Raw genomic sequence first — 26,299 nt, forward strand, 5'->3', positions numbered from 1 at the left:
ACTCTCTGGCCGTCCTTGAACGCATCATCACTTCCTCTCTCAAGCCGCGCCTGCTCCTCTCCTTTCGGCGGCTGAGGGGGGTTGACCGTCGGAGGAGGGGGGCACGACAGCATCAACAGGCATAAAAAAATCGACCATGTGTAGAGAAGGTGAATATAAAAGGCACGTTGACAGCCAACGGCGAGAGTGAAGCTGTTTCTTTCGTCTCAAATTTGGCTTTCGAAGCGAATGGACAAGAGCGGGAGCTGGGAGCAGGACAGCCCGACCACCACCACCGAAGGTAACTCACAAAGCCGCACGGGTGAGAGGCTTCACATTGTGTCCGCTTGTGTCAACCGGTACGAGGGGTAAGCGAGGGAAGGAGCAGACACTTCCATAGTCTACGGGAACGCGTCAAAACGGTCCCAGGTGTTGTCTTTGCGTGACACGGTGGGAAAGCGTCTACTAAGCTAACATTATGTAATTTCCTCTTTTTGTATTGACATATTAACTCACTTTAATTGCGAAGATTAAATCAAAACAAGACCGCCAATTATTTGTACTGCTGCTTAATCATAAGCGGAACACTAAATTTGTATTTGAGCTACTGTAAGTGATGGTTGCATTTGCTAAGAATGAGGAGAGTACTGTACTGTCCTCTCCACGCATCATTAAACATTTGTCTCATTACTGTTGCAGATTCTTTTAGTTTTTGTCCATTTGAGCGCTGCACAAAACAACACTCACCTTACCTCAGTTGTATTTTTTTCACTTCAAGGAATGTTTAGGGGGGAAACTGAGGAATGTGTGAGGGTCTGTCCCACACATCTGGTTGATATTCAGGAGAAGGAAATCCATGAAGGTTGTGTGTGTGCAGCCTTGTGCTCAGTGTCATGTCCAAGGTGATGAATATTGATAGATGTTGGGTCTTGCCTCAACAGGAACAGCTCACCTGTTTTCACTCGAAGGAATGTCTACAATAAATGTCAGTGGTTCTCAACTTTTTTTATTTTTATTTTTACAAAGTTCCACTTCCAAAATCACTTCTCTCTCTAAAAGTACCACCATAATAACCAACATTAAAATGCAGCAATATATGAGCGATTAATCGAGGGATTGTTCTTAAAATCAGAAATGAGTTTCTTTTGTGTTAAAATAAATAAATAAATAAATAAATAAATAAATAGACCATTTAGACGTAGAAACAAAGTTGGTCCAAGTGTTCCTCAAAAACTATGGAGAGGTTTTAGTCCTAAAAAGCAAATGTGGGCAAAACTGTTGACGGAATGCCCAAATCTGTTCGTACTGACTCGGTTATTGATGATTACATTGATGGATGAAAACCCACATCCAGCAACGCAAAGCAAAGCCTACTATAATTGCTGACATTTATTTGGTTGTTCATCAGAGGCACTTAGAATTTTTGCTGAAGTTTTGTTTATAAAAGCATTCAACATTTGGAAGCGATGTCACTATAAATGTGCAGCGTCATTTCCTTTGCTTCTGTTTGTGTGTGCAGGTGTGTGACTATATTCTCATTATATGTCTGTACTGTTTATGCTGACGTGCGTGTGAGTGTAACCCACTTTGTGCTACTTTTCCGCTTTTGTGTTATATAAGCAGAGCTGGAAGTGGAGCACGGTTGCCCGACTGTAATGGGTGCCATCTGGTTCAACTGTGTTAACATACTTTCAGGAATATTGTCATCGTCCAGTACTTCGTCCTTTTGGACATTTAACAGCCAGTGGGCAATTTAAATGATGATGTTTTTCATTAGAATTTTTAGAAGTCACATTTCCTGCCACTGATTCCTTAATAATTGGGTCCAGTACTTGATATTTATATTACATTTTATATGTTTAGAATGATCATTTATTATATTAGTCGCCTGGCCTGTGTGTCAGATTGAAAAACCAAACATGGCCCGAGTATAAACATTTGACTTTTTTTTTCTTTTTTTCTTTGCCACCTGTGGTTTATACCATCATTTATGAGCCCTTTTAATGTATTTTCCTCACTGTTGACCTTTTGTGTCAGACTTCCTTTTTTCACTTGCCTTCTTTGACATATATTAGGCCACTTTACAAAGGCAGCCCTCAGTTTACAGGTTGTGGACAGTGCATGAACTAGTTTCCACAGCAGCATAGGGCTGAAACGATTAATCGCATGACAAAAATTTTGATTGTAAAAAAAAAAAAAAAAAAAAATGATGCAAAATCTCTGCCTTGAAGCTTTGCTGTAATCATTTTTCCATATAGACAAATTTTACTGCAGACTCGTATACCACTTCATGTAGAAATAATTTGGCGCAATGGCGGCAGACCAGGAAGAAAGTTCATACATGACAGAGAATGTTCAAAGTTTGGGATCGTTTCATATTAGAGTGGAACTACGATTTCGCAACGTCATGTCTATGATTGCCAACACAATGTTAGCCTATTTGGTAGGGCTTGCCCCCTGGTATGCTTTCAATTGTTTAGTTGAACTAATGGTAATAAATTAAACAAGTACCGAGAATAAACACATTCATACATAAGCTACTACAGCCACCACTAACACCCAAACACATAAGCAGTAGACTGGCTAAAGGTTAGCTACTTAACAGCCAGCAACTAACCTGAAACAAAAAACAGCCAACTTAACTCCGTCATTCCCTGACTCCCATGTCACTCACCAGGTCAGGCCCCGCCTTTTAAAGCCATACACGCTCAGTCGCACATAGTGTTGGCACATGGGATCGCCCTTTCTAGACAACAGTAATGCCTCCACCTCACATGCACATTTTATTGTTTAATAATGCAAAAATGTTTGTTTTTTTGATCAGATTACTCAATTAATCCATGTAGCAATTAGTAATAACTGATTCTAAAAATATTTGATAGCTGCAGTTTTTGGCATAAGATTGCTTCGCTACAGCATAAGAAGACACTCAAGTTACAGCCGAAGTACTTTTTTTCATTTGATTGTTTATTTTATGGTCTTTTAAGTGTTTTTTTGTTTTTTTTAATACAAACATTTATTGAAATTATGACTTTATGACAGCTCCAATGTAAGAGACTACCGAGCTCTGACTATGCCGCCTCTGTAGAAATGGAATTGCCGTAATAAGGATGCCCATATTACTTTTTTGATTCAGTCATTTAGCCCCACCAATAAATATAAATATCTATCAGATGGGTTCATTCAGTGCACACACAAAAATGTGACTCAAATTAAGTCTGTATGCAACACTATTGCAAAAACATTCCATGCTTTTTTTTCTTCCTTGCCACACTTTTCCCAATCTTTTCCAAAGCGCCTCAGTGACTCATTTGTTCAAACATGCAGCGTTGAATGACTATTGTTTGTCTGAACCACCTTCCCCATCTCTGTGTTTTTGTTTCCTTTCAGATAGCATCAGGCGTCAGCAGACGTAACTACCATGCCAACAAGTGGTGGTTCGAGCCGCTTCCCGGTCTTTGCGGCTCCCCCCAAAGGCAACCACCAGCGCTCCCCGGGCTACGTCCCCGGGCGGGTTGCTCCGGTCCGCTCACCCCCGCCAGCCAAAACTCCGCCGCCTCCACCGATCAAACCCCATGGACTGTCGCCGCAGCGACAAGCCACCTTCAGCTTGTCGGAGGAGAGCCAGCGCCGGGAGTGTGCTCAGAGCCTCCAGCTGAGAAAGAACACGCTCATCTGCTTCGGGGTGTCCATGGGAGCTTTCTTCTTCAGCCTCATACTTGTGCTTAGTCTCACTAGTGGTGACATTTTAGACGGTAAGTGTTCTAGATCCTTTAAAGCAGTGGTTGTCAGATGTGGAAAAAAAAATACTTGGCTCTTCAAATACCACAATCATGACCATCATTAAAAGTACTGTAGCAAAGTATGTGTTCATAAATACGAGAGGCAGAGGCTTTATTCCTAAAAAGTACATTTAATATTGTTGTAAGCCATTGTAACATTATGAACAGCAATATTGCACATACAGTAAATATAGGAAAATAAAAATGATGGTTCACAGGGGCTGAGGCTCTAACCCACAGCCTTCAAGACAACTACTCTACCACTTGAGCTATGCCACCGCTTTACAGTTAAATGGATAGCGTAATGAGTTAATATGCCGCATTATCTGTTTCGCCAAATCCTTTGCAGAGAATTGCCCTGACCACAACCCGTCACTGAGTAACTGGAACCCAGGCCACCATCCAGAAAAGGCCATTGTTGTGAGGAGGGGAGATTTATTTCGATTGGAGGCTTCTGCTACTTTCCGTTCACTCACCATCCAATCAGGAGGTAAGAAGAGCAACCTCAAATGATGACCAATATTTCAAGCCTTCCCGCTATCTTGCATGGTTTAGAATTCAGAGTTGACCAATTCTGGTCCTCAAGGTCCGGAGTCCTGCAGATTTTAGACTGGCACACCTGATTCAGATAATCAGATCATCAACATTGCCTGGTAATGATCCTAATCTTTAGTATCAGGTGTGTTGGTAGATGGAAACATCTAAAACCTGCAGGACTCCGGACCTCGAGGACCAGAATTGGTGAACCCTGGTTTAGATGATTTCTTCCAACTCGCCCGATTCAAATGATCAGCTCAACAAAGGCCTGATCACAATCCTGATTATTTGAATCAAATGTGTTGGAGGGGGGAAATAATCTAAAATATGCAGATAAGTGGCCCTGGAGAACCGGATTTGGACACCCCCGCTGTAGCCTGAGTGCTGTCGTGGAGTTACAATTCCAACCATCTGTCTTCTCACAGGTCGTGTAGTGTTTGCAGACAACGCTGACGGCTCTAAAAACATAACATTGAGAACAGGTCACATCCTGATTGAGAATGGCGGAGCCTTTTACATCGGCGCACCCAAATGTCGCTACCGGTCCCACGCCGCCATCGCCCTCACAGGGCGCTCCGACAGCAAGGACATCCCTGAAGTACCCGGTCTTGGCCGGAAATTCATTGCCGTCATGAGTGGCGGAACGTTGGAGCTCCACGGCGCAGAACGAGTCTCCTGGTCTCTGTTGACCAAAAGCGTGCCTGCCTCCGGCCTGGCTACGGGGGGTGACGCCTTCCAGCGCAACTTTAGCAGAGGCATCAACCTGCGCGTGGTGGACCAGGACACGGCCGACATTCTACTCAGGGAACGTTACGACACCCATGAATCCCGCAATGATAGTCGGCGGCTCACCCAACTGCTCCGGTCAATGCCGGCGGGTCGCATCGTCACGCTCGCTGTCGGAGACTCGGCCGTCAAAAGTCTTCTGGATGAAACCAAGAAGGCCATTGAAGAGACGCTTGGCAGCAGATATGTCTACGATCTGAAGTACAGGTGAGGAGGCGTGTCACACTTATGCTGATTTGACTGTGGGGTAATAAGCATGAATATTATTAATATATTCTGTTCCGTATATGGTCTGAATTCGTCAACTAGACTCCATCCATCGATGCGTTCAGTGCAGCATGTTTTTCACTGTTTCAGGTGACAACATTTTGAAATCTTAATTTCCCTGGTGGTGGTTCTGTACCACGGGAAAATCAATGTGCTTGTGTGCTTTTGTTGTGTGTCATTGGGAGGGTTTTTTCTTAGTCCCTCGGGGCTCAATTTTGTTTGTTTTACATTGAAACCCTTTCACCTTTTGACATCTCATACGTAGACAGACAACCAACCAACAACAACTCTTGTTCTGTAGGTCTTCACTGAAATAGTGCTCTCTTATACATTCCCATTTGGGATTCTACCTTGAATAATTCCGTGTACTAGTTCTCTTCCTGTTTTCTCTAAATTTCTGCTCTCTGCCAGGAAATGAAGCGCACACCGGATAACAAGGTTATGGTCGTAAAGTTTCCAGGATTTGTGCAAAAATGTGACTGTTCAGGAAAGGTAGCATCACTCCTCTTTTTAAAGTACAAAAACGTTGACGTAGTTAGTTGAATTACTCGACAGGGCCTTTTGTGTCTAGAGAACCTACAAACACATATGTTTCTCCCAATACGAGTCTAGCGTTACACTGGATTTATTTGTAGCTGGACCCAGCTCGGAACTTGCTTGGCAGACCAGTCAAGCGCTAAGCCAGATTCTCCAGTGTCACATTTCACTTTAGGGTACCAAGCCAGCACAGAGTTCTTCACAGAAATCCATTCAAATCCACAACACAGCGCTTCAAATGGCTCAGATGATATAGCCCTATGTGTGCGTGTAGGTGTCTACACAACTGCCTATGTGCAGAGTGCAGACTTTCTAATCTTTCACCATTTATTGGAGGGATTTAAGCTTAGCTCTCTGTGGATTTGCCTGATAGGAAATGCACAGCTGACATATAATATAGATGACAGTGTGTAGTTCAAAGTCTCATTGGAGTTGAGAAATCTTTCAGGTTTTAAATTCAGTGAACTGAGTGGGACAATGAACACTTGCACAAATAACGTGGGACTCATGGCAAAGCGCCAGATGCATGTTACGTTAACACAATAAACTATCCAGCTTGTGTAGCTGTTCTCAAAATGTATGGAGGTTCACCTTGTGAGTCAGTCATGCATAACTTTAGAGCAATTTCAACAATTAATGTACCTCAGCTTAGTATTTTAATATAAGGTTGCTGAAACCCCCCCGAAAACTTTATTTTTGATAGAGAAAATGAGCTCCAACTTGTTTTGGAAACTAGAGTAGACCACGCTTCAGCAGACCCTTTGTATTTAATGTTTTTGTCTCTCAGGGGAGCGCTTAGACACACGCACACACCCAGCAATAATGTGGTTGTTTAAAGGCTGTGAAGATCAACCAGTGGCCGAAGCTGGAGGGAAAAGTGCCCCATTCACGATCTCCCCGTGCTTCCTGCTTGTGCTTTTATCAGTACGCGCACAGGGCGCAAGGTGAAAGGTTCTTTCCCCTCGGGAAGATCTGCACTTGACAGTACAGTGCGGTTCCCCAGATGGATCCGGCTTGTGTGTTCATTGGATGCACTGTTCCACTTTCATCCTCAAAAAGATAGTTATTTATTTTCCAATGATGATTACCAGTATGTACATTTCTGTTCTTTTTTTTTTTCATAACTTTGATGGAGTCAAAATCTGCCTTTAATAGTTCAGCGACAATCACTGGGTGGTCCTGTCCTGTGAAAGGCGTGTTTGATGACTTATTATGACATATCTCCATACGACGCAACGTTTTCTTTCTCGTTTGGAATCTAGACAAACTAAAATAATTGTGACATGAAAGTCAGGACAGGATTACACCCCTAAACCCAATGCCTTTCAGCATCCACACCCTCCACCACTCAGATGATTTCATCTTTGTATATTTTAAACAATTATACCACTACAATATTTCTCACTCTCACTTTGAATGAAAATGTTTCCATCAAACTGTGAAACATCCGTCTTGGTCTTTTAATTATAAAGTGACAAAGGTCATCATTGTGGAATTTTTAAATCAATGTCAATCTTGCTACTCGTCTAAATTGCGATAATCTGTTTCCCCACATTTGAACATGGTGAACTGTTAACTGGTATATTTATGAGTGACAAGTACAATGATGAATGTAAGTGGTGTACATTTTGTTCTGTTGTTTCTTGGAAACTTTTTTTATTTTATTTTTTATTTATTTTTGTCCTAGCCATATGTTCTGAACAGCTGGGACAGAGACTTGTGTACTGAACAACTGACCATGTGACTAATGTGCTATGGGGATTTGAGACGGGCAGGGAGGATCTGATGTGTCAAAAATGAGCTGTTGCCTTATTATTATTGTCAGCTTATTGTTTACACATTGTACACAGCAGCCAGGACTGAGATGAATGTGTCACTTTCCCACATTACAAAAGTCAATTTCTTGCTTGCTTTGATGACTTTTTTTGTTCTTGCATCACTGGTACTTGTGGTGGCATCACACTTGTGAGGTTAAAATTAGCTGATGATGCAACATATGATGACATTTTGACAAGTTTTGCCTCCTGACTTTTTTTCCTTAGTAAAATGAAATGATTTATCCCTCCTTTCTTTGCAGGCAGGCGTGGGCTTTGGTCTCCGTGGTGGGCGGTGGTAATGCGTCGTGCTCAGAGGACGTCAGGGAACACGAAAATCACGACACGGGAGGGAGAGCTGTAGCAAGACGGAACTTCACCACCGTCAATGGCGTGCGCTTCTCCGTCTCAGCCTACAGCGAGTGGAAGAATGGTACCAATATTGATAAAATGTCCCTATTACCACTATATAAATACACCTACATGTTTTGAAATAATACTTATTTTAGAGAATACGGCGGTTTGTTTGAAGGCTACAGCAAAAAAAACAACAACATACAGCTGGTCACTTGGATGAACTACTGTATATGCGATCACACTATTACTACCTAAAATTCTGAAATGCATTACTCATATGTTTTGTGGCGTATACAGCATAGAGATATAGAATGCGGTGATGATACAGTTTGCTTTATGAAATTGCAATGGGAAGTAGTGATTGATTTTTCTGCAGCATTGTGTAAAGCAGGTACAAAGGTCACAAATGAGGTGTGTCAGATGACTGACCTTTCGTCTGAACATGAAGTAACGTTCTGCCTTTCTGACCGTAACATTATGACAAATACAACGCTTTTAAATCATTAAACATTACCTTTGAGCTGTATATTTAGGGCGACTGTACATATCCACACCCTGACAAACCTTTTTCATAGTTGAGTCAATTCTACTCGTAGGTGTGCGTTCTGCTTTACTTTATGTTCCCCTCACAAAAAACAGTCACATGGTAAATCCCTGTTATCCCTGTTTCAATTAATAGTTCATTATTTCCCTGCTTAGGCTTCCCAATCTCGGGCTTTCAGGTGGATGCGGTGGACCAGGTGGTGCTCAATCTCCAGGAGGAGGTGCAGCAGACCTGGCAACCCGGCAATCAAATTGTTATTGCCAGTACAGATTATTCCATGCATCAAGCTGAAGAGTTTACGCTTCTACCCTGCCCTCATTGCACCAGTAGGCAGGTCCGAATACAAGGTGAGACAGCGTGGTATCACAAAATCTATATGTGGTGGTAATAGTGTGTTTTTTTTTTGTTTTTTTTAAATTAATTAGGTTGCCCCGAATTGGTTCCGTGATGCTTTTCGACTTATATTTGGAATAATCCGTTCAAGAGCCCAAACTGTTGCCATTATCAATCTTCTATTAACTTCCACTGCCATGGTGTTGGAACGTGAGAGTACCTCAGATCTAAGATACTTGAAATTGAAACTATTTTTTTTTTTTTTTGGCTGACTTTTAATGATTTTTACATTGTCTTTTTTTTTTATTTTTTTACAACACCCTAATGTTCTGACCTAACAATCTTTGGCCATCCTACTACGTATCAGGTACATTTTCTTATGTCATTACTCCATTGTCAGCAAAGACCAACTCCCTTCCTGCAGAAAAGGATGTGATAAAAGCGCGGGTCTCGACTTTAGAGTCACTGTTAAAACCAAGCAGCTGCTCTGCATTATCATTGCCAACAGCACCCTGTGGACACACGCACTTTGGGAGCTGATTTGTTTTCATAAGCGTCTCACCAGTTTTCTCTTCCAACTGTATATTATTTTAGTGGGTCGAGTGTGAGGTGCGGCTGTGGCTAAGCATATTTCTGTGGTGGGCAGTAAATATTTAATTTAACTGTTTGGAATACTCTGCTTTTGGTTGGATCGTCCAAAGTTGAACACAATTTGTTATGTGATATTGGCGGTTCATTATAATTTGTTCCCTTGGGAACCAATGTAAAGTGAAGCAATTTGCTCTTGGCTCCAACTATTGTCATCTGAAATATTAATTTCTTGCTAAGTGGATGTTACGGTCAGTAACATTCTTAACTGTCATACAAGTTTAAGGAGAACTACTCTATGTTGTATTATATAAACGCAAGTAAAACAACTCACCAAGTTTGAAGACTATGACGGTTCTGTAACTCAGAAGGAACAGTTGTAGGTTTTTTTTGTTTTGTTTTTGTTTTTTGTTTTCCTTATCCCGTCACCCACTTGTGTTGTCCCTCAACCATTCTGTTTTATCCATGGTGACCTGAAACTGCACTGCCGCGGCCTCTTAGAACATAGAGGAAACATAGTCTAATTAACTCAAGTTATGTGCCCTACTTCTCCGTTTCTATCCAATTGGAAAATCATCTCATGCTGACTCCGTGTATGTGCTCCACAGGGAAGCCTCTTTACAACCACGTTGGCGAGATTGTTGATGGAGTGGACATGCGTGCTGAAGTGGCGCTGCTCTCCAGGAACATTCTGATCTATGGAGAAATGGAAAACTCCTGCTACGGGAACAACTTGTGTCAGTTCTACAGCCATGACACCTATGGAGGTCATATCATGGTGTGTAACTTTATAGTGCACTAGCTTTGTGTTCCAAAGTGCTAAACTAAGCTGTGTGTCCTCATGCTTTAGCCAGACATTGCTTTCTTAGGTTACTGTGTTGTGACTAATGTACATATTTTTCCATTCAGCATTTTGGAAGTCTGTGAATGTTGTGTTTTTACCATCTGTGCTAATGTGTGACGTTACAGATGTTCCCTGTTTGTATTTTTATGTTAACAACTTTTTCTACGCCGATTTCTACACACAGCCGTTTATCTCCTTTTTCTCATGTCATCTTTGGATTACTATTCTGTATACTCCAACTGGAAATATCCAGGCAGTATCTCATCTTAATGTTTTAACTTTTTGGGTTCCCAGTGGTTCCTTAAATATTTGTAAAGCTTACTTTTATATGTTATATTTTCACTGTTTGAAAAGTACTCAAATGGCTTAAAATTATAACTCAATCCCCTACAAGTAGCTAGAGTGAGTAGTTAGGCGTCAACAAGACAAAATTACGACGATGCAGAAGTTGATACACCTCAACGTCATTTTAATTTAATTTGTACCGTAATCTGCAGCAATGACAATTAGAATTCTGCCGAACATAAACCACGTGCTGTGATAGTTAAAATAAATAAATAAATAAATAAATCTTTTTTTAACTGCACATTGTTAAGTCACAATTTATTCAGGTCATGGTTCCATTTGAGCTAAAGTACATAAATATTTATTTGTTAAATTAGCCTCTTCTAACTGTAAATGACAATGTGGCAGAAGACCAACAAGTAAGTTACAGATACTAATAAAAAATGTTAACACATTTAATTTTGCAACATATTTTACTTTCATTCTACACAGTAAATTCTGTAATTTGACTCTTATTTAGAGTGGGACCAAATAGACTAAGTTTTAGACTAATATTTACACTTGTAAGATAGTAAAATAAAGAATTTGAAAAAACAAAAGTGACTCAAGGGTGGAGGAATGATCTCACGACCTTCAGCTTAGGAGGCAGCCGATCTACTCCCTGCACCATGCAGCTCCTACTTTCGGTTAGTATATCGCTCGTGTCAGCTGCAGCTGATTCCATGATTCCATGGAATCTTCCTAACTCCAAGAGACTAAAAACCATAGGGGCATAGCTCAGGTGTGGCTGTGGCAGTCTCTCAAGCTGAAGGTTGTGAGTTAGTTCCTTAACCCTTGAGTGATTTTTATTGTTATTATGTTTTTAGTTTACCGGTAATTTTTGTATTTTCCTCTCTTCGTAGTGTAAATCTTAGCCTACTCTAAAACTGAGTCTATTTGGTCACTTCTTAAATAGAGTTAAATTGACTCTAAATAGAGGCAAATTTACTCTACAGAATTTACTGTGTAGTGTGAGTTCCAGTTAAGACACTAATTGTATGTGATGTTTAAGGATAACAAAAGAAAAGGGAAGTCTACAGTATGTGTCATTGTGCATATGTATGTCAGTGTAACTGAGAGCGTGAGCTGTCATATACACTGAATTAGTTTGCTTGAAGGCTTTACCATTCCGCCTTAACGAAAACCAGACCATGTGGATTATGCAGTACCGGTACATGCACACACTGACCAAAAGACCTCCTAGAGTTTTTTTTGCACTTTATTATTATGTACGTGTGGTTTATGCTTTTGTGCTTTGCTGTCTCTATAATATTAATAATTAGCCTCCACAGTGCCAATGTGGTCTACTTTTTGTAACATGCACTCATCTCATTGGCTCCCTGCTCTCCCCCACTATGCCAGATCTCTGGAAACTTCTCCTCGGTGCATCTGTCTTACGTGGAGCTTAAGAACATGGGCCAGCAGAGAGAGAGGAGTCGCTACCCGATCCACTTCCACATGTGTGGCGACGTGGACCAGAAAGGAGGCTACTGGGAGCCCACCTATGTGGACGGCCTCTCCATCCACCACTCCTTCTCTCGTTGTGTCACCATCCACGCTACCAACGGATTGCTGGTCAGTTGTTCTGTATAACGTTAAAAAGTGGGAAACTGATGAAGATAAATTGTCTGTTTTGACATTTTGTCAGATGGGTTCCACAAATGAGTCGTAATCAGTTTCAGCTTTCATAATTGAAAGACTCGGTCCTCTCACTTTCTTCAATCAACTGACCTGTCCTGGGGTTTTTAAATGGGGTTTCCTTGGTGACAAAGGGCAACACATTCTAATGGGATCCACTGCAAGAGCTGTATTACAAAAACGACACTGTGTCTTCATGGATAAAAAAAATATATACAGTATTTTGTGCTTTTTTTCTTTTAGATAGCCAAATAATGTAACCAAAATAAAATACAGCCCTAACACCATTCAGCATTGGACTTCAGTGCATTTCTACACTAATCTTAATATACCCCAATGATAAATGTTTTATCTTTATCGCCCCCATGTGTGATGTTATTGTACAGTTAGTTTTGCACATACTTCTAAAATCTCATGTACAAAAGCACATTTTTATTGACATCAAGTGTTCCAAGATTGTTTGCTGAAAATATGACTGATACTATCTTGACGTCAGTGGATCATCATCTTTGGTTTTTGTCCTTGGGGCTGTTGAATTGCCATCATTATTCCTTTCAGCATCAAGGAAATGGAAAGTACAAAGGTGTTTTGTACACATAATGCCAATTTGACCTCTTTCCCATGTCCAATTCATCCATGGAGCTTTCCTGTCAACACTCTGCCGCTAGCATTTGCCAGCCAATTTCCCTCAGCGGTAATCAGTAAACACTTTGTGGGAACTCCACCGTCATCTGTGACGGTTTCCCAGCACTTTGTTTCTGCAAAACAGGAAGCCAGACACAATTAGTAATGCACTGAAACATCTCTATATGATCCTTGGACAAGACAATTAAGGATAATGACTTCCTAAAAGACAGGAACCCTAAGGCTGTGCATTTTTTAACCAGCCACCTGGCTTCAGATGGATTCAACAGAAGAAAATGTGTGTCTTATTTGGTAATAACAAGTATTAAATGAATGCAGGTGCACTATGGCTAATAGTTTTTGTTTTCCTCTTGGATAGTTGTTGACAAGTTTAGTCAGATGTCAAAGGGTCTTCGTATATAAGCTGTAGCAACTTTTTACCAAGGTGCTGCAGCATATACTTTTTTATAGTATTTAAATGAAACGATTTTCCAGTAATGAGTATTTACGCAACAAATCCATGTTGACACAAAGACTGTGTTGTATCTCCTGATCAGGTGAAGAACACAGTGGGCTATGACACTCTGGGTCACTGCTTCTTCTTGGAGGACGGCATTGAGCAGCGGAACACTTTCTACCGCAACCTCGGCCTGCTGACAAGACCCGGTACGCTGCTGCCCACTGACCGCAATGAGACCCTATGCATCAGCATTAAGGACAAAGTCTACCAGGGCTACACTCCCTCCCCCAGCACAGAGTGCAAGTAAGTGAATCACCATGAATAGTGAATATTCTCAAGGAATTGATGCCAACACCCATAGGTTTGTAATTACCTATCGAGGCCAAAAGATGGTGGCAAAACATTTTTTTCAATTTAGACTATGCTATGGCCAGACTATGAAGTTCCTGCCCTCAGTTTAATATGCTGGCAGGAAGATGCCAACGTGGTGCCCAAGGAATATTTTTATATTAGACATCTAAGAGTTCATGTAAGAGTTTTCTAGTGAATAACAGAGGATGGGTTCCACTCAAAAATCAGTAAATGTGCAAATGACAACCTTTTCTATGTTCTATAACGTGAGAAAACTGGTAAGATGAAGATGCAAGCAGATAATAAGAAGGGTCATTGGTAATGTTGTAGTTCATAAACCTGTCTTTTGTATTATTGGCTGTGATTGACATTGCCATTGTAGTGTAGTCTGCCAAAACTGCTTTTTTTGCTTTCACTGAATCTCGCCAAGGATTAAAAATGTTCAAATAGCCTTCTCAACAGTAAAATAGGTAATATAGAAATATAAAAGAGGCACATGAGTGAACTTAATAGTTGAATCAGGGAGTCAGTGTGGGAAGAGATGGTGTGGAGTTTGTGGACACACTTTGATGGACAACAGACAGTCAAATTCCATGTGAGAGACACTGCTTTTATCTGTGAAATAACATCCACTCCTCCAGACCGGATGTTTTTCTGTCACAGTTAGAGGAGCGCCACTGTGAGAGAACATCTGACGCCTGGTCCCAGTAGTGTCTGTGTGTCTGTGTCTGTGTGTTTTGGCTGGGCTGTTCGTTTCCAAGGTTGATTTTGGAGTGCTAGATTATTGGGGAATGTTTGGGAAAGATCACTGATTTCATAGTCTGGTCATCTCCCATATGCCTAGGTATTGTCCTCCTAATATCCTTTGTGTGGTGATTGTTTTCCAGGGCGGTTTCAACATTCTGGATCGCTAACCCTAACAACAATCTTATTAGCAATGCTGCTGCTGGTTCTCAGGTAATTACATCAAGAACCCTATGTAAATAAAAAGATCCCTGTGGTGAATCATTTTATGTGTGTAACAAATTGATCCGTCAATAAAAAAGGACTTATGAGTCTTTATTCGGATTGAGAGTAATTACAGAGTTGAGAGCTTTAATATAATAAAATGGAATACAAAGGTGGCTCATGGAGGGGTCTCCATGTGGAGAGGTATGTAATGTTCTCCCAGGGGTATTATCTGTACATCATAACTGATCAAGCACCACATCTCATCTAGAATGCTGTATCAGGTTTTCCTGCCTTGTTTCAGCAATCACCTTTGCGGTTGACTAAAACATGATAGATGCCAGCTACAAATGGAATTTATGTTGTCATCTTTTTTTGTTTGTTCTAGGATGCTGGCATATGGTGTGTGTTCCACAGCTCCTCCACGGGAGACTCTCATGGCTTGGTACCAGAGACGAAAGCAGAACTCACCCCTCTGGGGATTTTCTACAACAACCGCGTTCACTCTAACTTCAAGGTAGCACAAGGAAAACATACTAAATTAATAAGTGGGTCAACAACAGTAAAAAGCATCTTTGGTGTCCTCATTGGAATTACTCAGTGTCATGAAAATGGAGCAGAATGATGAAACTGGAAAACATTACGTACAAGTCTTAAAATGGTGTACGATATAAACCAACCATAGCAATTGGTTAAAAAAAACAAACTTTCAGAAATCAAAAATATTAATTTAGAAGTTCACACTCGCCCTGCGATTGGCTGGCAACCAGTCCAGGGTGTCCCCCGCCTACTGCCCAAACCCAGCTGAGATAGGATCCAGTACCACCCGCGACCCTTGTGAGGAATAAGCGGTCAAGAAAATGGATGGATGGATGGATGGAAGTCCACACTCAGCTTGCAAACTCACTAATGTTGTCAAGTGAAGATCCAACATGTGCTCATTAAATGCTAACATTATCTAAAATGTCCACCTTGTTTGCAAGCTCACATATTTTTCTGTTGTCATGTACATTTATGTTATATATATGTTATAAAAATAGGTGCGAGTTTGGCCAATATGCATTTTTAATCACAGAACATCACCTCAGTGCAATGAATATGAAGTTCAATGTAAAAAAAAAAAAAAGTAAGAGTAAAATGGGGACGTCTCGTGATATTCACTAAAGTGTTGTTTTTCCTACGTGTACAATAGAATATGCAGTTTTTACCAGAAACACGCAACTCTCTGCTCTCTTGCGTGGTTGCTGTACACATGCGCATGCGTGCACACACGGACACACACAGAAACTGGCTGTCGAACAAGCCTCTCTGTTGTGTAATGACAGCGGTCGTCAGGTGAACTGTGAGTTCTTTGTCCACTCTTGAGAGCGAGCGAGTGAGAGAGAGGAAGCAGCCCAACTATACTTTGCACAAACCACAGGATTGACACACAGCGTGTTTTCTTATACCCAACACACACATTCATATACATTTAAACCATACAAAACTAATTATCTTATTAAGTATGTATATAACCACACCCCGTAAGTCACAGAGGTCTTGTGTGAGCTGTGGAAGTTAATTGACTAGTGCTCTCACGCAGTAAAATATACCATATAAAACATACTGTACGATGATTTTGTTAATAATCACTATTGTCTCGTCACCATGCAGGCCGGGCTGTTCATTGACAAAGGAGTGAAGACCTCCAATGCAAGTGCTACAGACCCCAGAGAATACCTGTGTCTGGACAATAATGCCAGGTATGTTATGTTTTTCAGTAAATTTGGATACATATGCAGTAGAACCTCTGATGTTGGAATGCTTCTGAGGTCATACAATACAGACAAATATGCCTCTAAAGCAGTGCATCATGTGAGACCTCAGGGGGGCAAGTATTTTTTTTTCTTTTGACTTTTTGTAACCTTATTTGATAAGATGACAGAGGCATTTTATTCCAAAAGATGATCAAGACATCTTTTACAAAAAATGTCAGTGGATCTGATGACAACACAGTTTAGTGAGGATCAAATTATTAACTGTGTGTTCATTTATAGCTTTTTTTGTTTTGTCAATTATGCTGCACTTTGCAACAACAGTTGCAAGAGCGTCAGATTTAAGAATACCATTGTGAGTTATGGCTAAGTTACTGTACTGTACTGTACTGCTGCTACAGGCTATATTCTGATGATTGTTTGACCTCCCCAAAAAATAGATACTTTCTATTTTCATTATATCTTATGTGGGAAAAATCCAAATCAATCAAAGTGGAGATGGTTCAGCATCATTGAGCAAATTGAGTTTGATCTTAGTGGTTCCACTGTCAAGTAAAACGTTGATAATTTTTATTACCTGTATTAAATTGTTTTCTTCCTCAATATCAATTTTTGGTCTACTTAATTTTGTCAGCATGCCTCAAGTTATTTATAGCTCTCTCCAAAGCACCATATTTTCTATGCTATGGACTTAGCTGTGGTTATATGGATGGTCATATTTCTACAGTGTTTCATTTTGGAGGAGGTCCTGACAGGTTTGTGTTGACAGAAATAACAAGGTTTCACACATACAGTATCCTCTATTCCCAAACTCGGCCCTCGATTCCACCGAAAAATCCTACGCATCCACTGGGACTGTTGGCCATGCTGAGTTTGGGCTGGAATTGGAAATGTTAAACTGAGTGTGAGTTATTAATGTTACACGTGAAAGAGAGAGTAGTTTGTGACACCAGGAAGAAGATTTAAGATGAACAGCATTGCATGCCAAGTACTGTAGTCCATATTTGTATGTTTTTATGGTGTCTACAGCCCTGCATTTTATCAGAACCATAATATGCTGAAAATATTAGAGTCAAGTCAAAGGGCCCTTCTTTTCTCAATGGCTGCTGTTTTGGCCAAAATAATCACTCGTAATCTTGTTTGGCAGTCCATACTGAATCTATGAATATCTTCGCCACACAACCCCGAGTGAAAAAATATGTCCTCTTGTGCCACCCACAGGGCACAAATGGCAAAAAAAGGCTTGCAGTCAAAAGTCTTCACGGTTCATAAAGGCTTTATGCTCACATTCTATTAACTCAATTATGCATGTCCAATTTTATACCTCAGATATTATTCAATATTCATTATCTGAGCGTGTCTGCATTTCTCAAGCTGTCAGGCTTTAAATCGCTTGACAAATTTGCATTATGTGTGAAGAAAAACCTTGTTGTAATGCAGATACAGAGGAGTTCCAGTGCGCCAATGCACCTTGGTCTATTACCTTCATCGGCCTTTGCTAGTGAAGTCATACATTTATTTCTGGGCCATACTGTAGATTAAAAAAAAAACAAACAAAACAAAACAAACAAAAAAAACAATAAAAAAAAACCCAAACAGCAATTAGAGCGACAAATGAGTGTTTGTAACCTGAGCGGGATGTGAGGGGTTTGTTAAATGAAGATTGAAAAATAACACTTGTGAAGGAGCGGTAACACAAGTTTGTACTTTGTCAGATTCCGACCTCATCAGAATGCGGACCCGAGCCAACGTCGAGTGGCTGCGATCATCGACACACTAGTCTCCTTCAAGAACAACGACATGGGGGCGTGGATACGAGGCGGTGACATCGTCATCCAGAATTCTGGGTGAGACAAATACAGCAGAAATGTGAAATACTGTTAACATTTTTGGAGTGCCAAAAATCAGACATTTATATCAAGTCATTTGTTTTGTCTCAGTTTTGCAGACAATGGTGTGGGATTATCCTTTGCCAGGTGCGTACATGTGGGAACACTGAGCTCAGATCAGGCTTCATGCAGCTGTTTTCCTCACTTGCTCACCACTAACTCATTCATTGTCATTAATCTTTTGGCATTCTAGACCAATGAGTCTCAAAATCTGGTAGTCAAAATACTTCCCCAAGTAGTATGCAAAAGAATCACTGAATTGAATCAATTCAAATTGGACTTTTTATGAATAAAACCTTGGCCTTGTCTTTTAACTTGGTGTACCAGGTTTGAATTACTGCTGTGAAGGAGAGCCATACTTTTGTTTTTGCATTTTATATTTCTTCCTTTGTTCTTGTTGCAGTGATGGCAGCTACCCAAAAGACGAGGGCTCCAGTCAGGAGGTGACACAGTCTTTGTTTGTGGGAGAAAGTCGAAACCGGGGCACCAACGGAGGACAGAATAAATACTGGGGCTTAGGAGGTACCGATGGGAAGATGAGGACTCTCCCTAGAAACAGGTGAGGAAAGACGCGCTATAGTAGTGAAAAGATTTTTTGAACAATATAAAAAGGTAGTAGGACATTACCGCAGATGTTGGTGTATTGCGTGAGGTTGAGGAAGGAAGTTCTGTGCCGATTTACTGCCAGTGTAATGAGCTGGTTTCTTTTCAGCACGCACATAGTTTGCTAGAGTGACATGACTCATGGCTTCATTTTGATGACTTCATCCCAAATGCTTCTTTTTTTCTTTTTTCTTTTTTCAAGCGTAGGATTTCTAATAAATTTGATGTCACTCTTTCCCTCCATTATTCCTGGAAGGGAACTTAAGAACATCCAAATATAGAGCCATCACTAGTAAAACATGTTGTTAAATTAAGGATGGCATTATTTCAGTCAAGTCATGTTCTGATTTACCTCTCTTTTATTGCACGTCTATTGAGAGCTGTCTTTTTTTCATTTTCCCACCATGTTATTTCAACTGTTATTTTTTCCTTTTTCTTTGCTTCAAAGACACAAATTGACTGTAGCAGAATGTATGCAACGAGTGTACGGTATTGTATTAATTCTTTGATTGTTTAGATTGCCTAAAAGGGTAAAATAAATTTCATAAAACCCTAATAATCCTCTCATCATTCAAGTGATGCAACTGGATGGTGGTGATTAATTTCATTAGGGATACACCGATGCCATGTTTTTCAGATGAAGTACAAGTAGAGTACTTAAAATAGAGTTTTTGCAGATACCAAGTACCTATACTTCAGGGCTTCTGGCTAACTTTTTCTACAAGGAACACAGTAGCCCATGATCTGAAATTTTAAGGCCACAAGTAAAAAAAAAAATAGGGTCTCACACAAATCGACTTGCATAGTAAATATTCACATTTTTACTACAATACTGATAAATGGGCGGAAGTTCAGAATATTGTCAGCAACAAAAAATTATTCAAGAACATAAAAAAAAAAAAAGCGCAAATTCATTGATCTGACATACGCAATCTGATGAAAAATATTGTTACACTGTCAACTTTAAATTCATGTCACGTCTTGCAATTTTGAAGAACTTTATTTGGTATCAAATGTACCAAAATTGACTGACTGTCATTCTAGTATTAATTTCTAATTCACATGTTTATTTAAAATTTCCCCCCCAAAAGACAATATTAAAACAGTTTTAAAATTAGAAAAATGGAATGAAATGCTTATGAAAGTATCAAATAACGTATTAGCAGTTCATTATTTTACACTGTTTTAAATGTAAACAGTGATGCTATGTATGTACTGTTATCAAATAATTTGACTTTTCCCGCTCTTCTCCATCATAGAACATTCCCAATCCGAGGCTTCCAGATCTACGACGGCCCGGTGCGGCTAACCCGCAGCACATTCCGCGGTTTCATCCCCACGCCGGAGCGTTACACCAGCGCGGTGGGATTCAGCCTGAAGAACACCTGGCAGCTCACCCCGCGAAACAACCTGTCCCACCTCCACTTCCACTCCACTGTGGGTCTGCGGTCATTTTTCGGTCGTCCGGGCCAGTGGTTCGAGGAGAACGACCTGGATGGAGACAAGAACTCAATCTTCCATGATGTGGACGGCTCAGTGACAGACTACAAGGATACTTACGTGGGCAGGGCTGACAATTACCTCATCCAACATCCTAGCTGTGTTCACCAGCCTCAATGGAATGGAGTGATATGTAGTGGCCGCTACTCTCAGGTACAGCAGAGGACACTCGCAGCTTTGTCGATTTGTGGCATCCCATGGAAATAAACAGTCTTCCTCACTCTTCTTCAGGTGTACATCCAGACCCAAGGCGCTCCCAGCCTCACTCTGTCCATCAGCAGAGACGAGTACCCTACGGCTCCTCTGGTTCTGAGGGGTATTAATAGCCACGGGGCTCAGTCGCAGCAGTATCAGCCTGTTTTGATGATGAGCAAGAGCTACACTTTGCACTGGAATGGACCCGCACCCAGAGAGGTTGTCCTCTCCCTCATCAACTTTGACAAGTGAGACCACAAACGTGTGTCTGAGATGTCGAAGCAAGAGCTGTAGTTGAACCCAAATCAAACCCGGTTTGAAAAAAAGATGAAATTCGGGTTACCACCCTGCAGCGAGGGTAATAATAGTAAATAATTGTTGTTACTAATGACATCGTAAACTGATGTGAGTCATCCATGAAGAGTTGTAAATGACATGACACCTGATTTATGATACCAAAAGCACAGTGGACCTGTTTCATATGATTTTTATTTATTTATTTATTTATTTATTTTTACTTACTAAGATTGAAATTCTCTAATAAGATTCAAACTAGTGAGCACTAAATTGCGTGTTCACTCACTCCAACTGATAGGATGCGTTGTTGACAACAGGTGTAAAAGTGAACCAAAGGTCAGGTGAGAAAGCACGTGGCTCACCCATGACCCTAATGAGGATAAGCATTATATAAAATGGCTAAAACTGGGAAATAGGATGGGGAAATACTAATTAAAATGTGTAATTACTATTATAGCAGACCACCATTAAAATTTCAATCTTAAACACTCCATGGAGGGCTCTTTGAGCACCAGCACATAACACGTTTGTTTCTGAATCAATAATGAAGCTCTAACCTTTTTTGTTTAGTGAAAGAAAAACACTACTTGGGGGATAAAATTGATAAACGTGTTATTCTAGATCGTTATTCTGCTTTTAATTTCACGGCTTCCCACCCCATGAGGGTGCTCAAAAATCGTTACGGGTGAATGCATGACATTTTTTGAATCCCTAAGCTGAATTGAAAATTGCCAGCTTACAAATGGATGAAACGGGAACACTCAAACTATTTTACAGTAAGTTTTTGCATAAAAGTGGCTATTATACCTACAAAGACGGAACAATTTTGTGGAAGGGCACTTGCGGTAATTATTTTGCCTGTCGCTATGTCACTGTCATAGATAGATGAACAAAGATGCATTATTTTTAGTAAACGAATCATAATTTTCAAATCAACTAAATTAAATTGGATAATTTCCCTGCACATTGGTTGGGAATCACTCCTGTATATGCCATAGCAAAGTGACCAAATCCCTTTTTCCATGTTGTGTATGTATGTGGTCAGTCTAAAAAGCGGATCCATATATTTCTTTTCCATTAGAGATGATTGGGTGCTGTTCGGACTGTGCTACCCACCAGACACCACCTTCCAGATCGTGGCCGACATCAACGACAGACAGAGCAACACTTTTGATGACATCACCGACTACGGGCCCGTCTTCTCTCTGGCTGATTTGGAGGCAAGACCTCTGGACCGGAAGTACTTCTTCGACCAAAATGTCGGGTGAGAGAAGCCGACCTTCTTAGTTGGATCAACCTGATGTGCGAATACCGCAAAGTTCAAAACATAAGCTACAACTTTTTTTATTTTTTTTTTTTTACCACAGCCTTATCCCATAATCCTTAAATAAAGATGATAATGTCCTCAATGCACCAAATTTTGCATCCAAAAGTGATTTTGTTCCCACCAGCTTGCTGTGGCTGTACCTGCGAGCCCGCCACGGTCGTGACGGTCACAGCTACTGCTCGCTCAAAGGCTGCGAGAGAGTCAAAGTCATGGCCACTACATCCTCCCAGTGGACATGCAACTGCACCAGCAAGGCCTACCCTAAGTACACTAAAACCCCCTCGGCCGTTCTGCCTATGCCGGCCCCAAACACGCAACCCTGCATGGACTGTGGAGCTGAACAGGTTTGTTTTGATTTGAAAAAATGTGAGTGCATAAAATCGAGCCAAGTCAAATGGTTCCACTTTACTATATTAAGATCAACGTGTAAATAAATAAATTATTTAAAATAAACAAACAAAAACACCTCTGTAATTTTAAAAGAGCTAATATCAGTTGATTAAATTGGCTGGCCGATTAATTGGTCAGGCCCACTATACCCCCTATACCCACTATAAAGTAAACTTCAAATTTCCGCAATATAGCAGGGGAACATAAACATGATTTTCATTCATTGTGTTGTAAATGTTGGCCCTTGTGACTTTTAGTCTGTGTTTCCTCAGCTCGTGTTTACCAGTGAGCCGTGGATGTCCTACCTCCAGACGCAAATCAAGTCTCTCAGTGTGAAGGAGCAGAAAAGAGGAGACAACACGTCCTTCATCGCTGTGAGCATATATTTAACGTGTGGGCACACATCAGACATTAGCTGCCCACTAATTAAGAGTGGAATATTTGATATATGAGAAGTTAAGATGGGGAATTTGAAAATAAGTAATAGAAACATTTTATTTTGTCAAACACGGACGTCTGTGCAAAATGATACAAGTAAAAACATGATAATTGAACAAATTCCTTTTTCAAGTAGAACTTTATTAATTTTAAAATGATTTCTTAAGCAATTTGTTCTTTGACAAAAACATGAATGGAGAGTTAAATCTTATCTCCCTGAGTCAACCCATTTAAAAATAATAATAATAATAATAATAATAATAATGCATTTTTTCACACTTAAGCCTAGCTGAGTTTTCGCAAAACACTTTCAGGCATTTTGCTCTTCATATTCACCTGCGCTTGCATGAAATCTTTTTTTTTTTTTTTTTTTTTTTTTTTTTTTCTCTGCAGTATTATGCTAAAATATAATTTCCAGCTACATACAATGAAGTTCTTTATTTAGAGCCATTGTTCAGTTTTGTAATTTCCTGGTTTATTCCCGTTAATTCCCACAAATTCCTGTTAATTGACTTTTTTTTCTTTTTTTTTAACTTTGAAAATTCCTGGAATTTTGCAACCCTGCTCACTAAGCTCATTGTCTGAGTCAGTATCACCATTCGGTGGCTTTCAGATCTCCCCATTTCACATGTTTTTGTTTTTGTTTTTACATTAAACTTTATATTGTGTATTTGTCATCCTGTTAGACATGCATATTGATCAAAGGACAAAATATGTGAGCTTGCTGACAGGGTGGACAATGACAGAGATACACAAAAAGAAATAATGAAACTAGTGTAAATGAGTACACACATATAGGTAAAAAAAAAGTATAAAAGGAGTACTTTATGGTCATCTGTTTTTCTGTCCATCAGGTAAATGAGGAGATGATGCCCTTCACCCAACCCGGCTATCTCGTGGTCTCCGTGGACGCCTGCTCTGGCAAAATCACCAAGAAGGCGTTTTTTGCCAAGATGGACGCCAAGATGCAGGAGCACCTAATGAACAGAATCCCACAGAGGCGAGTGCAGAAACCTAACATTGGCTTTTTTGTCAGCAAGAAATGTTGCTGAGTTGTTTGTCGTCCTGGTGAACAGCTCCATCGTGCTGATGGCAACACGAGGTCATCCTGAGGGTCTCCCAGATGTCGCTCAGTATCTCATCCCCTTCGGTTTGGCCAAGGCGGCCGATTTGCACAATAAAGGTTTGCAGTGTATTATTACCCGTGTTTGGTGGAGTCACAAAATCCCAAAACAAATCTGTCTTTCCGTGCAGAGAGTGTGGCACTGTGGGCTTTCCAAGGAAGCGTCTCCCCCCCTCCGTGGGTGTCTCTCCAGGCGGGTCAAGGGGACCACATCCTGGGCTTGCAGGAGCGCTTCTTGCCGCTCGCTCTCCAAGCGTACGGCTGTCCGCCACCAGCGGCCCAGCAGACGCGCAGGGACTTGGAGCTGCTCAAACAAGCCACGGGGCTCCAGTGAACCAATGTGAACTAGACAAACATACGCAACTGGCTGATGAATGTGAACTGCTGAACTTTAATTTATTAACAATGGCATATATGTTGTGTTTGGGGATGTCGTGTGTGTGCGTGTGTGTGAATACGGGCCGATAAGTCAATGCACTTTTATTTAAAACAAAAAAAACACAAAAGGAGCCGCAGTCACCTTTTTTGAAATAATATTTGGAATAAACAAATGAGAAAACAAATCAAGCAATTATATTCTTTTATGGTTTAATAAATGAAAAGAGGAATCTCATCAGAGGGAAGGGAGCGGTATATTAGTCACAGACACGAAAACAATTGAAATCATGTTGGACGGGGAGCACAACTGGAACGAGACATACTCGGGATGAATCAATTCCAATACCATTGCGACCAAGAACGCAACGTGTAATAAATAAGCAAAGCCAACGGGGGTTAGGTGTGCAAAACAACAAGCCATATTCACATACATATTTAAACAAGTCATTTGCAGAGAGTTAAATCTGCTTTTTCCTTATTTTAAGATACATTTTGTTGTTTAACTGGAAAACAATATGAGGTTATAGACCAGCCATACGAGGAGAAAGGCACCTTTTCGGTGGATATAACGCGTTTAAAGTGCAGGCCACATGAGCAATGGATATACAAAATACAATAAGCCTTATCAAATATACATATACAGGGGAATGTAAAGACATTCCCAGGGCTATACAATAGTTTGTTGGATATATTTTAGCAGTCATGTGCTTTGTGTTGAGTGTATCCTCTTGAGTGTAAATCTTTGAGAGGCCTTTTGGATGTGAGCAGGGCTCCCCCACTGAGCATTGACACGTGCCAATGAGTGACTGACGACAGGCGTGTTGTGAATATGTGATTATGTGTGGCCTTGTAACCACTCTACTGTGTAAGAAGGGCAAATACATGAGATTTAAAAACAAAACAAAACAGTAATTATAGTGTATTTTACGTCATTCTGTTCATCTACTGTGCGAACTGGTCTTTTAGTGTTTTTTGTTTTTATTTCAACATGATTACCTGGCATTATGAGGATGTTACCAAAATAAACATGTATGCTTTGTTGTAACGTGCTGCTTCTGTGACAAAATCATTATTTTACCTGTAAGGAGCCACTATAATAAAAATTGTGTCCCAGAACCAGGTTGTTAGAGTTAACAAAAGCGAATGAAAAAAACAAAAAAAAACAACCTATAAAAAAATGGAAAAACATTTTTATTAACAAAATAAAAAGGTTGATTAACAAACTACATACATCAAAACTATATTTACAGCGAAAATGTACATTTTAATTTTTGTCATGACTTTAGGGGTTTATTTTAAATTTATTCATTTCAGTATTACTGTATGGAAACAATAATTTGGGACTTGTAATTTAAATACATAGTGACCTTTTTGTTTCTCCACGTTAAATTCCAAAAAAATATGCCATGTATATTTAGTGGGCTATATAAAATTATTACTAAAACTATAACAAACTAAAGTGAAGCATAAAGAAGTAACAAAATAAAAAACGGACATTATTCCGTTTTTTTATTATTATTATTTATTATTATTATTATTATTTTAAAAAAGCTAAAATGGCGTCCATTGACGCACTTGGGTTGCATATGCCCCTCCCCCCACTATATAAGAACCGAAATGCTTCTTTCGCAATTGTAAGTTTATTTTACTAGGCTAGGCCTAGTTCTATCACTACCAATTAGCTACGCTACA

General features: G+C 40.2%; 1 protein-coding gene across 1 annotated transcript; it reads left to right on the forward strand.

The window, feature by feature from the left end:
* The first annotated feature begins 61 nt into the window (after positions 1–61).
* On the forward strand, positions 62–25,723 carry cemip2 (cell migration inducing hyaluronidase 2). Its single transcript, XM_077522402.1, has 23 exons — positions 62–280; positions 3,370–3,734; positions 4,111–4,251; positions 4,724–5,291; positions 7,966–8,135; positions 8,759–8,950; positions 10,133–10,302; positions 12,055–12,267; positions 13,512–13,717; positions 14,653–14,722; positions 15,102–15,230; positions 16,367–16,455; positions 18,183–18,314; positions 18,408–18,443; positions 18,760–18,915; positions 20,219–20,612; positions 20,691–20,902; positions 22,033–22,215; positions 22,403–22,622; positions 22,941–23,042; positions 23,961–24,106; positions 24,183–24,289; positions 24,361–25,723. The coding sequence occupies exons 2-23, from the start codon at positions 3,401–3,403 to the stop codon at positions 24,561–24,563; spliced, it is 4,173 nt and encodes a 1,390-aa protein (XP_077378528.1). The 5' UTR covers positions 62–280; positions 3,370–3,400; the 3' UTR covers positions 24,564–25,723.
* The last annotated feature ends 576 nt before the right edge of the window (positions 25,724–26,299 follow it).

This window comes from Festucalex cinctus, chromosome 5 (genome assembly GCF_051991245.1).
Source record: "Festucalex cinctus isolate MCC-2025b chromosome 5, RoL_Fcin_1.0, whole genome shotgun sequence".
Classification (NCBI taxonomy): Eukaryota; Metazoa; Chordata; class Actinopteri; order Syngnathiformes; family Syngnathidae; genus Festucalex; species Festucalex cinctus.